The sequence below is a fragment of the Dipodomys spectabilis genome, unplaced genomic scaffold, assembly GCF_019054845.1.
Source record: "Dipodomys spectabilis isolate Male_0828 unplaced genomic scaffold, ASM1905484v1 ptg000073l, whole genome shotgun sequence".
Lineage (NCBI taxonomy): Eukaryota > Metazoa > Chordata > Mammalia > Rodentia > Heteromyidae > Dipodomys > Dipodomys spectabilis.
The window spans coordinates 3460457-3476918 of record NW_024870750.1 but is presented as its reverse complement, the minus strand read 5'-3'; the positions used below and the strand labels follow the sequence as shown (position 1 = coordinate 3476918).

At 40.0% G+C, this 16462-nt stretch overlaps 1 protein-coding gene across 2 annotated transcripts in view; it reads right to left on the bottom strand.

Annotated features, from left to right (window-relative positions):
* The window catches only part of Arid4a (AT-rich interaction domain 4A), a 72084-nt gene extending 55925 nt beyond the window's left edge, over positions 1 to 16159 (bottom strand). The window contains exons 1-7 of one of the 2 annotated variants that reach the window (XM_042682605.1): positions 15992 to 16159; positions 14830 to 14886; positions 12499 to 12609; positions 9911 to 9976; positions 9250 to 9340; positions 1222 to 1301; positions 1039 to 1133 (exon numbers count right to left, since the gene is read on the bottom strand). In XM_042682605.1, coding sequence (XP_042538539.1) covers positions 1039 to 1133; positions 1222 to 1301; positions 9250 to 9340; positions 9911 to 9976; positions 12499 to 12609; positions 14830 to 14835 — 449 coding nt within the window. In that variant the 5' untranslated portion in view covers positions 14836 to 14886; positions 15992 to 16159. The remainder of the gene's footprint in view (positions 1 to 1038; positions 1134 to 1221; positions 1302 to 9249; positions 9341 to 9910; positions 9977 to 12498; positions 12610 to 14829; positions 14887 to 15991) is intronic. The other variant, XM_042682603.1, reaches the window with a different exon arrangement.
* Positions 16160 to 16462: the final 303 nt, after the last annotated feature.

The following is a 16462-nucleotide window of genomic DNA, read 5'->3' as shown; positions in this document are numbered from 1 at the left end:
GAGGCTTGGGGACAGTGCACAGGCCCTGAGTTCAAGCCCCAGGACTGGCAAAAACAGCAAAACAAAATAAAACAAAAATAGCCAAAGCTTCTAATGAGGTCAAAGTCAGCCCAAGGCAGGAGCCTCTTATTTCTATTTAACCACCAAAAACCCAGAAGTAAAGCGGTGACTCAAGTGGCAAAGACTAATTTTGAGTATAAAAGCCCAAGTACAGGGCTGGGAAGGTGGCTCAGTGGTAGAGTGCTTGCCTTGCATGCCTGAGGCCCTGGGTTCAATTCCTCAGCACCACAGAAGCAAAAAGAAAAAAGCCAGAAGTGGCACTGTGGCTCAAGTGGTAGAGCACTAGCCTTGAGCTGAAGAGCTGAGGGACAGTGCCCAGGCCCAGAGTTCAGGCCCCACGACCAGATCCAAAAAAAAAAAAGAGTCTCACAGAGACTTTTAAAAAAATAAATAAATAAATAAAAGCCCAAGTACAGTGCCCAGGCCCTGAGTTCAAGCCCCAGTACCAACTTACAAAAAAAAAAAAACAAGGATAGTGATTCATGCCTGTAAGTCATTCTATTTGGGAAGCATAGGTAGGAAGAAGATCACAGTCCAAGGGTTATTAACCTAATCAAAAAACTGAGTCCTGCTAAAAAAAATAACTAAAAGTAAAAAGGATTAGGAGCATGACTTAAATCATGGATATATGATAAATATACTTCTGTACAGTAAATAAACTGTAAATAAATGATAAGCATAGAGCCCTGAGTTCAAACCCCAATAAAATCATCAGACCAATTAAGGACTTTGGCAAAGTAACAATACAAAAGTTGCCTTTTGGAAAATGGACTTGTCATAATTCTTTTTTTTAATTTTTATTTATTTTTCATAATTCTTGATAATAATAATAATAAGGATGAAACTGCTCAGGGTAAGACGCTTAACAGAAGGAAACAAGATACTATGAGTAAGTTACCCAATCAAATTAAGTGATTCTGGGGAAAACTACCTGCTCAGTGTCATGCTAGCTGTAATTATGATATAGGAAAAACTCACACAGGAAGTGAAGACCTCCTTCCTCTGTTTGTCTTCTTCGCAATAACTGGAGTTCCAAAATGCTCTGGATTTGTTAATGGAAGCTGGTCTAGTGTCTGGATAAGAAACGGATAAATTGAGTTACTTTTTAGAAACCACTAGTAGTAGTTCTTCAACCCCAGAGGTTCATCACTGCTGCCCTACCTCACTCTCGGCAAAATGTCTCTCCCCTTTCAGGCAAAGTGAGGTGCGTCTCAATGTCCTCTCATCACCATCATCAAATACTATGGTAAGCAAAAGACAACAGAGAAGTTAGGCACAGTGATTAAATCAAATTTAACAGTACAGAATCCTATTATTGCTGCTTATTTAGAACTTAATGTTTATAAGAATCATTGTTTAGCCATTTTACAAAAATCTTTTAAAATGAACATACATTTTTCACTTGTTAGGTATCACACAGACACAGCCACCAACTTCCTCAGTAACTTCACTGGCTTTTTCAAGTTCGATCACTCCACTATGATCATCTCTTTTTCTTGTGGGGGGTCCGGTTGTGGGGCCTGAACTCTGGGCCTGGGTGCTGTCCCTCAGCTCTTCAGCTCAAGGCTAGCGCTCTACCACTTGAGCCACAGCGCCACTTCCAGCTTTTTTCTTTTTGCTTATGTGGTGCTGAGGAATCGAACCCAGGGCCTCAGGCATGCAAGGCAAGCGCTCTACCACTGAGCCACCTTCCCAGCCCATGATCATCTCTTATTCTTTATTTCTTTGCGATGTTGGGGATTGAACCTAAGGCTTTGCACATACTAGATAATTGCTCCATACTTCATCTGCCTCTAGCTCTTTTTATCAGTATTGTTTTATTATCACTACATTTGCCCTGACTGGCCTCAAAGCAGAAGTGCTTCTGCCTCCTGACTGGCTAACATTACAGGCTTGGGGCGCCACACCCAGTTCAGAATCATCTTCTAGGCCCATTAGCAACCTAACCAAAGCACAGATATTAAATTACCTTCTATCTTTGAAGAAAAGACAAGACCTGAATTTATTTTTATTTATTCATTTTTCTGTCTTTTTATTTTTTTGGGGGGGCAGTAACAAGGCTTGAACTCAGGTCCTCATTGCATACTAGGCTGGCATTGTACAACTTGAGCTGTTGCTCCAGCCCTGCTTCTGCTGATTATTTTGGAGACAGAGTTTAGCAAACTATTCTGCCCTTGCTAGCCTTGAACCTTGATGCTCTAGCAATAAAACCATTTTTTGATGGGAAAAAAATACATACTTTATTACGAGTAGAAGTTATAATCAAAACCAAAAGGATTTCTTAAAAGGAGATTATAGTATAAACAACTGTCTTCTAGTTATACATAGGAACTCTCCCAACTGAAAGTAAATAGAATCAGTTTAAGAAAAGAAATTTTAATTCACAAAACTATTCATATGTGTATGTCTACACACATACACATATTTGAGTATTTGATACATTTTTTAAGTAATTTTTAAGGATTTTTCTGACCTGGAAGACTCAACACCATAATGGACCTATTAATCCTGATATTTTTAATAACCAAAATCTCGAGAAGCTCCTTTCGTGTTAAAAGCATTCAAAAGACCAAAACTTTGTAGGCATTGAAGAATGAATCTAGTATTTTAATAAGACTATAATGATTTACCTGTTGTGTATAGTAAATTTAGCTTTTCTGAATTTCAACTTACCATATAGCATGCCAAGAGAAAATAAATCACGCTAGAAAAACTTAATAATTCCAGGAAACATTTGATACTTGCCAAATGGCATTTGTATAGATAATTCACCAAGTGCCATATATATGAAGTATTGTCTAAATACAAATGTTAAATATTAAAGCTTATTTCAGAAAAAAGATATAGCCTCAACTCTAAAAGTAACACTAATCATACTAAACAGACAAAGGACTATAAATAAGGATGCAAATGTTAACCTTAATCTGTTAGAATTCAAAGAAACAAAACTGAAGAATCTAACCTTCTGTACTAAGTACAAAAGACGTCTATCTGTTATATTAATACTGACACCATAGGACAGTAATTTTTTTTTTTTTTTTCCGGTCATGGGGCCTGAACTCTGGGCCTGGGCGCTGTCCCTCAGCTCTTCAGCTCAAGGCTAGCACTCTACCATTAGAGCCACAGCACCACTTCCGGCTTTTTTCTTTTTGCTTATGTGGTGCTGAGGAATTGAACCCAGGGCCTCTGGCATGCAAGGCAAGCGCTCTACCACTGAGCCACCTTCCCAGCCCCCATAGGACAGTAATTGACCTAACCTATCCACAACACAATTGCTATCATTTATTAGCTTTCTACCATGTCCTAATATAAAACCAGCTTCTCTGCAAGGTAGGAATGGCTAGCTTCCTTTCATTGATCAATTTTGAACCAGAAAGGTGACCAATGACTACATCTTGATTAAGAGAGGAGTGGCAGGGCACCAGTGCTCACACATGTAGTCCTAGCTACTCAGCAAGCTATGATCTGAGGATCATGGTTCAAAGTAAGCCTAGACACAGGAATCTCAGACTTATCTCCTAACAAAAAGCCAGAACTACAAGTGTGAATCAAGTGATAAAACATCACCTATGAATGAAAAAGTGGAGCAAGAACCCCTGAATTCTAGTCCCAGAACTAGCACAAAAACAAAGAGGATCAAAAGGAATAGTGAATAGTTGTGAAGAATTAAGTGTAAAAATAAATGAACTTACACAAACTTAGGTATACTTAGAAAACATGAAATAGTGCCAGGTGCTGGTGGCTCACACCTGTAATCCTAGCTACTCAGGAGGCTGAGATCTGAGGATCATGGTTCAAAGCCAGACCAGGCAAGAAAGTCCGTGAGACTCTTATCTCTAATAAACCACTAGGAAATTGGAAGTGGTGCTGTGGATCAAGCAGTAGAGTGCTCACCTTAAACTGAAGAGCTGAGGGAGAGTGACCAGGCCTGGAGTTCAAGCCCCATGACCGACCAAAGAAAGAAAGAAAGGAAGGAAGGAAGGAAGGAAGGAAGGAAGGAAGGAAGGAAGGAAGGAAGGAAGGAAACATGAAATAGCTTATTGCTGCTCCTAGGCTACAAACAAGGAGCAGAAAGCCAAAAATTCTGACTTCAGGAAATACTGTTACTGTTATATGTGTACACAGTACAATGACTAGTACATTAACGAAGCAAAAACTTTAAAATTAAAAGTACATGTGATGTGTATATGAACAGTTTAAGGGTACACACTATAATTTCAGCACTCAAGAGATGAAGCAAGAAGTTCAAGAGTTCAGAATGACAGTAAAATAATGATAGTCTCAAAAAACTGTATATATACACATATATATGTATATACATATACACACTTATATACTCTGGATTAAAAACCAATAAGCTTCTTTTAAAAATAATTATTTTTAAGGGACCTGCACACTGTTCCATAATGACTCTACTAATTTAAATTTTCACCAGCAATGAATATGGTTTCCTTTTCCCACATCCTCAACAGCCATTCTAACAAGTGTTAAGTGATACTTCACTGTGCTTTTTATTAACATACCATGATGATTCGTAGGTTGAGCATTTTAAAATATATACTCATACATCAATGAACAATGGGAGTATGTGCCCAGAAATGTGTGGGTAGGTGATTTCATCACTGGGAGACAGCAGTGAACTAATACAAACTCAGTTTGTAAAGCATATTACTGTGCTAAATGTTAGAGCAACACTAACATAACTGTGAGCATTTGTGTCTTTACAAACAGAGTATAAAAGCTTTTGTAAAAGAACACTTGTATCTGGGCCCTGGTGGCTCACACCTGTAACCCTAGCTCAGGAGGCTATCTGAGGATCATGGTTCAAAGCCAGTCTAGGCAGGAAAGGCCATGAGACTCGTATCTCCAATTAACCCCCCAGAAAACCAGAAGTGGAGCTGTGGCTCAAGGTAGTAGAGCACTAACCCTCAGCAAAAAGAGCTCAGGGACAGTGCCCAGGCCCCTAGTTCAAGCCCCACAATCGACAACAAAAAAGGAAAGAAAAGAACATTTGTATGGGGCACTTAAACTTCTTGTGAGATCTGCTAGCCTGCAGGACTGGCAGTTGCCCTGGGTGAATGAGTGAGTGATAGATAACTCAAAGGAAAGGCCAAGGATGTCAAGTGCACTACTGTATACTTTATATATACTGTACCTATGATAGACAAAATTTACCTGTTTTTCAGTAATAATATTAGTTTATAACATTATAGTTAATTCTTATTAATTTTTTATTTGTACGCCTGTTTGTATTAGCCTTTTGTTTATTTGGTATGATTAGTTTTGCTTTCACAATTTCAGCTTTGTCTTTTTCTTAAATATGTTTTAATACTTAATATTTGTATCTAGTGCAGTAACAGATACTACTTTGGGATATATATACGTACATATATTTGTGGCACTCAGTGAATTGTCTATACAAAATCCCATTTTGGCTCAAAGAACACTTGCCTAGCAAATGCAAGTTCCAGCCTAGTACTGACAATCAAAACACTGGGAAAACTGTTAATCCTTGTTCTGTGAGGTTTGTTTTTTGTTCACTTTCGTGTGTGTGTGTGTGTGTGTGCGCGCGCGCACGCGTGTTGGTACTGAGGCTTGAATTCAGGGCTTTATGCTGTCCCATAGCTTTTTTACTCAATGCTGCCACTTTACCACTTGAACCATGTCACCACTTTCCTACCGCAGATGGCTATGAACTATTACCTTTAAAACTCAGCATCTCAAGTTGCTAGCATTATAGGCATAGGCTACCAGCACCTGCTGTTACTTGCTTTTTGGGACAGAGTCTACGTATCTTGGGCTGGCCTTACACTCATGATCCTTTTAACTCAGCCTCCTGAATGCTAGGATTACAGGAATACACTGCCATACTTGTTGCATTTCACTTTTGGAATTTTTCTTTCCTCAAGATTTTAAACTTCTTGAAAAACTAAGATGTAAACACACACAATGTTAGGCCAACAGAGGGTCACTCTCACTGAAACTATTCCACCTGCACATGTCCCACTGGGCAGGAACACATGGAGAGGCCATCTCTTGTGACAATGCTTCTGGAACATCTCTTCAAGGAGTTGTCTGAGGTTGATTTATGGTTAACAGGTTTTTTGTTAGTAGTAGAACACTCTAATATAATAATAAAAAACTAGCCTAGTCACATGCTGTCCTCATCAAATGTTATGTATTATCCATAATAGTATGTACTTCATTTCTGTATGACTGGCAGTGCAATAGGTTTGTTTACAGTTGCATCACCATACGCATATGAGTAATGTGTTACAATGGCTACAAAGTCATTAGGCACAGGAACTGTTCAGATCCATTACAATCTATGAATATATCATCATATGTACACTAAGTCATTGTCCACATTATGGCATTATGAAGAACATCACTGTTTCTAGGCCATTGTAGGTGTTCCTTTGAGAAATGACTATTTTAGGTCCTGGTTAAGTTTTCTATTTCAATAACTAACATTTTAAAATATTTTTTCAATTTTCCCAAAATGTGTCTCTCTTTCTCAGTGTTTGGGTCTGTTTTCTAAGTGTGTACTATTTGTATCAGAATCATCTAATATGCTTATTAAATGGAAGCTTCTTGAATTGCCCTTCTCAGCCCTGCTCAATACATTTTGAGTGCTCAAATCTTCTTTGGGGACTGGGGTTCGAATTCATGGCCTCACACTCATCCAGTTTGCTTGCTTGGCTTGCTCTATCCCTTGAGCCATGCCTCCAATCTGGAATTCTGCTAGTTATTTCAGATATGGAATCCCAGAAACTTTTCTGTCCAAGCTAACCTTGAACCTAACTGCTCTGGGTCTCAGCCTTGTGTTTTATAACGAGTCAACAGTGTCCAGCAAATCCCTTTTTGTAAAAAAACGAAAAGCTAACTGCAATAAATTTTTATGTACACTAATGCTTGAAACTTCAATTATATGTAACTCAGATTCCAAGTAATTTGAGAACAAGAATTACACAATTTCTTCCATAATTATCCAATATGGAAAATCTTACAGTAAATGCTAAGTAGTAACTAGCTTGTTGCAATGCTAAAATGCCGCTCATACAGAGGACAGAGATTCATAACCGAAATGATTATTGTGGGCTGCAGAAACTCAGGATACGGAGAGGAAAGGAACTGTTTCTGGAGCCATAAGCACGCTTGGCAATGAGTACCACATACAACACAACATCAGAATCTGATCAGATTATAGATCACAGTTTCACATGATTCTACACACACATCAACTCCTGTAATTTTTACCAGTGCCTTGCTTCATATAACAGATTGTATTGACAATCTTTCAGAGTTACTATTAACTTCAGTTTTTAAATCATTAACAACTATCAATAGTGCCAAATAAGCTTACTAAAAATACATAGTTTAGCAGAATGGTATCATTATAAACAAAGAATATATAGGAAGCCCAAGGAGACTTTTTAGGTAGGAAAAAATAGTCTCATACAACAACAAATTGCTAATACTAAAAGAAGACATGGGAACTGCATTTTTTTTTTTTTTTTTTTTGCCAGTCCTGGGGCTTGAACTCAGGGCCTGGGTACTGTCCCTGTACTGATTTTGCTCAAGGCTAGCACTCTATCAGTTGAGCTACAGTGCCACTTCCAGCTTTTTCTATTTATGTGGTACTAAGGAATTGAACTCATGCATACTAGGCAAGCACCCTACCACTGAGCCACATTCCAGCCCCAGGAACTGAAATTTTTAACCAATTTTTAACCTACAGTGAATGACTTTTACTCAAAGAAACAAATCAAGTAAAAGTAAAACTAACAGGTCATTTCTTTTCCTTTCATAAGGAAACCACATATTATAATCAAACTACTTACATTAAGATATAAATGTGTTATATAGGTCTCTACTGTGAACCAGTCTTACACATAATCTGCAGAACTATAAAACTAAAAAACTACTGAGACTTGGAAATGTTACTATTGCTATTCTCTTGAGCCTAATGATAGCAAATCTTGTACTACTACTCAGGTTTAAATAGATATTCACCAAAAAAAAAAAGAGTACAGTTAAAAGAAAAAAAAAAATCAAACAAGGCCTTACTTTTCAAGTGCAAAAAAAGACAAAAACAAAACAAAATAAAAAAAATAAACAAAAAAAGTTATTAAAAAAATGGACCTTAACTCTAATGCATGGGTCTCACTGAAGCTTATTAAAGTTAGCATCAGTTTACACAGACTGTTAAGAATGCATTCACACTAGCAGATTATTAAATCTGTTATAATAAGAGAATACCTGTGACAATAATTAAGAATTAGGTTACGGCACCTGGGCTTGAATCTACTCTGAACATATTTTCAGTCTGTAAATTATATAGTAACATCTACACTATCTTTATATAAAACAAGTAATAGTAGCTCCCATGTCATCTTAATTGCAATGACTGTAGAAGTGAAAAGGTCTGATTATTCACAATATTGTTCTCTCAGTTTGAGGAATAAAATTAATCATGTATCTAACTTTCTTGAAGAGAAATGTCAAAGTAACCTAAGGCAGAACTACATTCTTGGGTGAAACAGATACAAATAGCCACATTACTATAAAGAGTAACTATTTTTGTTACCAGATCATCATTAAAATTTTAGCTAGTTATAGGCAGGAAATTGACAGGAAATAGTACATGGTTCTCTGTCAACACAATATTTCAGTGTACCTACAAAACAAAGATACATCTAATCCCAAAGTAAATGTATGTATTAAATTACTTAACTAGCCTGGGAATGGTGTTTCACACCTGTAATCAATCCTAGCTACTCAGGAGGCAGAGATCTGAGGATTGAGGTTCAAAGTCAGCCTAGGCAGAAGAATTCTTGAGACTCTTATCTCAAATTAATCACCAGAAAACTGTAAGTGGCTCAAAGTGGTAGTGCCCTAGCCATGAGTGAAAAAGCTCAAGGACAGCACACAGGCTCTGAGTTCAAGCCCCAAGACTGGCAAAAAAAAAAAAAAAAAAGTTCTGGGAGCATGGCTAAGAACATCTGTCTAGTTAGGGCCTGAATTCACACCATAGTCCTACCCTCCCCAAGAAGAAAACACAGCATAGTGGCTGCATAATGTAACATAAGATAACTTTGCCTCTTTGCATTCACAATGAGTCTTGACAGTGTCCAGGCCCTGAGTTCAAGCCCCATGACTGATTAAAAAAAAAGTTTAACTACTTACCAACAGTATACCAACTAGCATCTGTCAACTTGCTGATAATAGCTTCCTGAAAGGATCCATCAGATGTCCTTGTTTCAACAATCGCTCCGACCTAAAATATGAAACCCAAATTTCCTTACCAAATCACTCTCACCAGCTATATGATATGATATACCAGCTATATGATATGATATGAATATATATATTTCCTCCTTACTCTGGTTTATCTTTATCCTTTACAGTGTTCCTATCTTTGTTAAGTAATTTGAGACTCAAAACTCTTAGGCATAAGTAACTATTTTGCAAACTGAAAATTATGGCTCAGAAAGGGCAAATAATTTGCAAAGTCCAGGATGAGAAGCCAAATACTAAAATGTAAGAATGATAAAACCATAAGACAACCAAATCAGTCTCAGTTTTCTTTAACAGCAATGCTAAATATTGTATTTATCACTTGTATTCATGGGAACTTTTCTCTCTTTATTTTGTCTGTCGTGGGCTTGAACTCTGGGCACTGTCCCTGAGCTCTTCAGCTCAATGCTAGCACTCTACCAGTTGAGCCACAGCACTATTTCCAGCTCTTTCTGTTTACGTGGTGCTGAGGAATCAACCCAGGGCTTCATGCATGCGAGGCAAGCACTCTACCACTGAGCCACCTTCCCAGCCCCAAGAAGATACTTACTCTTAAAGGACCCTTTACTTGGTCATCTTGAACCAATTGTGTTGTATTATCCTGCTTCAGGAGTACCTGAAAAACATGTGTACAAAAGTTGGCATGTTGCTTTTAAACTGATACATTTATAATAACACTGTAAAGGATACACTATAAAGGATGCACTGTACTTTCTTAGTACTCTGTGGTCACCTCTGGAGTAACAGTTGTTACTTTGTTGTATATTTACCTTTACTGTCTCTCTCATTAACTGTGAGCTCCTTGATGGCTGGAGCCCTCCTTTATTACTATATCCCCTGCAGTTATCAAGTGTCAGTGCATAGTACTGGTATTTAATAACTGTTCACTAAGTGAACTATAGAAGATTTACAATCTACAGTGATTGCTGTAAAATCTTAAAACTGATTTTAGTGAGTTTTATTAGTTAACTCACAAAAGATACAAATATATGTATATGTGTGTGTATACATATATTCATTTATTTTATTTACTTTTTTTGTTGGTTGTAGGGCTTGAGTACTGTCCCTGAGCTCTTTTGCTCAAGGCTAGCACTCTACCACTTTGAGCCACAGTGCCACTTATAGTTTTCTGGTGGTTAATTGGAGATAAGTCTCATAGACTGTTCTGCCCATGCTGGCTTTGAACCACAAGTCTCAGGAGGCTAAGACCTGTGGTGGCTTATGCCTGTAATCCTAGCTCCTCAGGAGGCTGAGACCTGGTGGCTTATGCCTGTAATCCTAGCTCCTCAGGAGGCTGAGACCTGGGGATTGTGGTTTGAAGCCAGCCAGGGTAGAAAAGTCTGTGAGACTCTTATCTTCAATTAACCACCAAAATGCCAGAAGTAGAGCTGCGGCCCAAATGGTAATCTGAAGGAAAAAAAAAAAAGCTCAGAGACTCAGGCCCTGAGTTCAAGCCCCTGAGTGTACAAAAATAAATAAATAAAGATCCACAATAATGCTAATACATACATAGATATGTAAGAATCTCATATTTAATAAGAAAATTTTAGCTGGGCACCTGTGGCTCATGCCTACTCAGGAGGCTGAGATCTGAAGATCAAAGTTCAAAGCTAGCCGGGGCAGGAAAGTCCATGAACCTCTTATCTCCAGTAAACCACCAGGAAACTGGAAGTGGTACAGTTGGCGCAAGTGGTAGAGTGCTAGCCTTGAGCTGAGGGACAGCACGCAGGCCCAGAGTTCAAGCCCCGTGACCAACAACAACAAAATATTATATAGTTTTATACTCCATACGCTATAGAAAATAAATAAATGCTAACTGACATTCTAGTAATAAAGTTTCATCAGCAGATCAAAACATACACAGAAATTTTATAATAATCATGAATAAAATCTATCTTCCATACAAATGACACTCCTTCATTCAAGGACTCAAACTTTAACATGCATCAGAAATATTCACAGTGCTTGTGAAAACACAAGTAATAAACCTTACCCCCAGAGTTACTGGTTAGAAAGCCTGGGGTAGGGACTTGAGAAATCAGCATTTTTGAATGACTTCCCAGGTGAAGTTGATACTGTTGGTATTAGAGTCACACGGTGAAAATTATTGCTGCTATTCACTCATTCATTCACCAGGATGTATGGCACAATACTTTCAGTTTGGGGTATAAAGTAAGTCAAATATGTACTCTTTTGATGGTTCTTAATTTTGATATGAAAACATCAGATACATAAATAAAGCAAACTGAAGATACAGTATGCGTCAATAATAAGAATGTCACGACAGCCACAGTATAAAATCTGAAGGACCACACCAAATCTTTTTGGAGTATTATCAAAGGAAGAGTTTGCTGAAATGTAGTTTCTAGCTCCACAGTGTTACAAATATTTATATAAGCATGGATTATTTTTATACCTAGGTAAAAACTGCAGGTACAAAAATTACTAGAAGGAACAAAAAAATGTTAATGGTATTTCTGAGAAGTAAGATATGGGTATTAGATATATCTGTACTTTCCTATTTTCCCCAAATACTGTACAGGAATGTGCTTAACATTTTTCTGGTCATGAAAGCATCAAAAGTTTAATTCCCAGGGTAGTTCTTTCCAATCACTGAAACTGCCTCCACTGGGTTATTATGAAAGGGGTAAAATCAGATTATAGCTTAAGTAAGTACACTGCCACAAATAGGAACAATCCAAATGATAAGAGTGTGTGAACATGAAATTCTGAAAGTATATTTTGGAATGATTGCTCAGTTTGAGGGTTTTTTTTTATTAATAAGTTTTTTTTTAATTGTGAAAATACCATACAGAGGGGTTACAATTACTTGAGCAAGGTAATGAGTACATTTCTTACCAAGCATTGTTGCCTCCTCCTTTGTTTCTCCTTCCCATCCCTGCCCTCCCATCTCCCCACCTGCCCCCCCATCTCCCCACCTGTCCCCCACCCCAGTTTGAGTTCTTATTCCTCAATTCTTACTGCGCTTTCCTGTAAGTGTAGTATAGAACCAGAGCTGTCACCATAGTATTGATTCAATCAACAAAACCATCATTTGCAGTATCCCCCTGCAATTAATGAAACTTCAATCTCTTCAATTCAGTTAATAAAACTGTTGCATGAAAATAAATGTATTACCTTCACTTTCACTAGCCTTTTCACAGTTTTAATCTTTGCCTCACAGAAGGCACCTCGGTACTTGGCGCTGACATCCGTTCCCACTGTGAGATAGGCCGGCTCATCCGCCGCCTAGGAAAGGAACACAGAATGAACAACACCTCTGTTTCCTCTACTCCAACTGCAACAGCATGTAGGGGTTTTGTATTTAAAGTAGTTAGAACAGTCAAATAATTTGCTAATTGCTACCATCAACAATTTGAAAAATACCCCTAAAACATACACTTTATTAAGAATACTTTATTTTACATATTGATGTCTTGATGCCATACAAAGTTTTAAAGTTGCAATTAGAAATTATCAAGCAGGAAATGTAATACTTGTTTCACAATTTTTTGAAATTCTACAATCTATGTAAGAAATGAATATATATATATATATATATATATATATATTCACATGGAATATCTCTGACCATAAACATTTTAACACGTCAATAAGAACATTTCTGACCTCCTGATAATTTTGCTTTTAAATTAAAAGAATTTGGTACTAACTGCATGATTACATGTTCAGTGATACAGCTTTAGAAAGGCAACATCTTTTTAGGTACAGATAAGAAACCAAGCTAACCCTTTAGCTTTTTGCAGCTAAATGTTGCACTTAAAATGTTATGTCTGAATTGAGCTTATTGGAAGCAGGTACAAACTAAGGGCTCAAGACTGTAGTCACACATAGTTTACCACAGAATTTTCTTAATATTTTAAAAAGAAAAAACAAAACAAAACTTTATTCAGAAACATCAGCTCACACTTGTAATCCTAGCTACTCAGAAGACTGAGAGCTGAAGATTTGGGTTTGAAGGCAAGTCTGAGATTCTTACCTCCAATAAACTACTAAAAAACAACACATCAAAACAAACAAAAACAGAAGTAGCCCAGGCCCTGGGTTCAAGCTCCAGAACCAGCACCAAAAACAAAAACAAAAAACAAGAAATGCAATTTTACTTTTAGCAAATGGCTATCATCACAATGATACATAGATGTGAGAAATTTTGTTCTACAAGTCAGTTACAAAATTATTGCAATCTCAGTCTGTCATTTTACCTATGCTTTTCAAAAGTTACATGTAGTCATAGAAGTTAAATACAACACTACTAAGTACGAAGGTAGGTGTTTTCTTTAGCTACATTTTTTAAGCAGAAAGTAGTATTTCATTTTCCAGGAAGTTTTCCCTAGTAATATTAAAGGTTAGAACTGTCACTTCAAGAAAATAGGAAAGAACAAATTAATAATAAATTTCAAAGCTTAATACACAAAGACAGTACATGTGAGATGAATCCAGCATTTAAAATCATAGCATTTTGCCCAATTGCCTGTGGCTCACACCTATAAACCTAGCTACTCAGAAAGCTGAGTTCTGAGGATCCCAGTTCAAAGCCAGCCCAGTGAAGAAAGCCTATGGACTCTTATCTCCATTTAATCACCAAAAAGTCAGAGGGGAAACCTTGGTTCAAAAGGTAAAGTACTAGCCTTGAGCAAAAATAAGGGATACCAGTACTGACAAAAAATAAAGTAAAAATCACTGCATTTACCAAATGTGCAAATTGAAGAGAAATAGTTTTGACAAATAAATACCTGCCCAGAAATATTCAATAACCAGGGTACCCTGAAGAATGTTGTAATATCTTTCTTTTCTTTCAATCATCCACTCACTTACATTTCCAAGATAAGGCATTGTAAGAATATACATATATACATATATTTGGTATGGTCATACATTTTCAAAATATAAAGATAGAACTAAAACTCAGTGCTACTAGTTTTAGTCCAACCTAAAATATTATAACCAAACAAGTGCTTTATGCTCAGAAATAATGGTATCTTCTTCATTCAAGGCATATATTCTTTCTCTTTCTCTTACTTTATTCAATCCACTAATTTTTCCTGGCAGCAGGGAAGAAAAAAAAATTCAAAAAATCCCCCAAAGAACTAAAACAGGACAAAAGCTTTACTTCTGCAAAGGTTGCTGCCAACACAGGAAGTGTTTAAAAATACTAGCCCGATGGTCAACAATTGAAAGCCTGCAGCAGCCTTTCTAAAGAGCTACTATAGAGGACTGAGCTGACTAGATTTAGCCCTATATTTCTCACCCAGCCACACGTCTGTTCCCTTTCTCTAAAAGTGCTGTTTAGTAGAGAAATTCATATGCTAACCCCAAAAATGCTGCTTAGTAGAGAAATCCTTTAGAAACCAAAAAAGAAAAAAAGAAAAGAAAAAGACATTCTACGACAGCAGCCTCACAACTGTCAATGTCCGGGGCACGAGGTTCAGGAGAGTTGACTCTACTTACCTTCATTTTTATTGGTGATCGGTGGGGTTCCAGCTCAATGAGTTATCTTCCCAGTCGCTAGAATCACGGAGAGAGGAAAGACAAGCACAGAATCAGCCAAAAGCGGGAGCGACGGGGGAAAGAAAGTAAACAAACGCCAGCGGGGAGGGGCACAATCCTTCCCCAGCCAAGGGCTGAGACCCCCTCGGAGGGCAGTCAGAAGGTAGGAGCCAGCGGGCAGCCAGAGCCTCACGCGCGCCAAAGGGCAGCCCGCTCCGCCCCGGAGCTCGACAGCGGCCCACCGCGCCCCCACCTCTCGGGCCACTTTGACCCGGAATGCTCAACTCCGGAGCCCTAGGTCCGATCGCCCAGGAAAAGGGCCAGAAAGAAAAAAGACACCATCTGGGGCTTCCTGAGTCCCCCAACAGGGATGGCCACCCAGCCCCCCCCTCGCCCCCCGCTCGGCCGATTCCCGGATACCCCGACTTTGGCCCGCGCCCCGCCTCCGCCGCTCGGCCCCCTCGGCCCGCCCCGGCCCGCGGTGGCGGCAGCAGAGTGTCAGGGCGCCATTGCTCTCCTGCCTCCGCTCTGCTCCGCGTCGGGAGGGAGAAGCGCTCCTTCGCCCGAAAGGGCAGGGGCGGCGGCCTGCAGCGGGGAGCCGGGAACCAGAGGGGACCCTCGCGCGAGGAGGGGGCGGGGAGGAGGAGGGGAGGCGGCCCGGACAGGGTGTGGGAGGGGAGGGGAACCGCACCGCGGCAGCCGGCGCCTCCTTCCGCGCCCGCCGCAACTTTTTTGTACAGCCCGGAGAGGAACCAGCCGCGATCAAACCTCCGGGGGTCCTGCCACGGACTCCACCCGGAGAGGACGCCCAGTGGAGTTGGGGGCTGGTTCCCCCCCAAGCAGCCCGCTCCCGGCCGCAACGGAAGCAAACTTAGCAGCGCGGCCAACCCCACAGCCATTTTCCCGGGGCACCCGGGGAAGCGGCCGTGGAGGCGGCTGCGGCGGCGGTTCCTGCAGTTGCGACCGCTGCTCCCCGACTTTGCCCCTGCGCTCGCTGCACCGCTAGCCTGGCATCCTTTCCACCTCCAAAGCTTCCAACTGCACCGGGACCCTGGTCAGCAGCACCAGCTGCTACTGCGGCTCCGTCCATTCAGTGTGCCCCGCTTCCCTTCTCCCGCCCTACCTACTGCGGGTGAAGTGTGCGCTGTCAGCCCTCAAGTCCTCCGCCCCACCGATCGCCGTGGGCCCCCGTCCGGGCAGCACCACTCCCGGTCGCGGCGGCAGTTCCTGCGCCGGGTTCCCCCACTCGCCCCGATTTACTGCCACAATCCACCAAATAACAAGCTGTTGAGCAGACTCGCTTCCACACGAACTCCTATTGGCTGTTCATGACGCCGAAGAGCTTCGGATAGGAGCTCGCGACCTGCCGTTCTCATTGGATGTAGCCCTGAAACTTCAACGATTGGTAAGAAAAACAGCAGGTAGGACATCTGCCACTTCTGATTGGCCGTCTGCGAACGCCAATGTTATTGGAGGACCGGAGATTGAGTAAGCAAGTACTGGAACGTGATTGGTAGAGACGACTCCGGATGTGCTTGACTGAGCACTGATTGGAGAACGGAGGGGTCAGGAAGAGCAGTTCGGTCCGAGGATT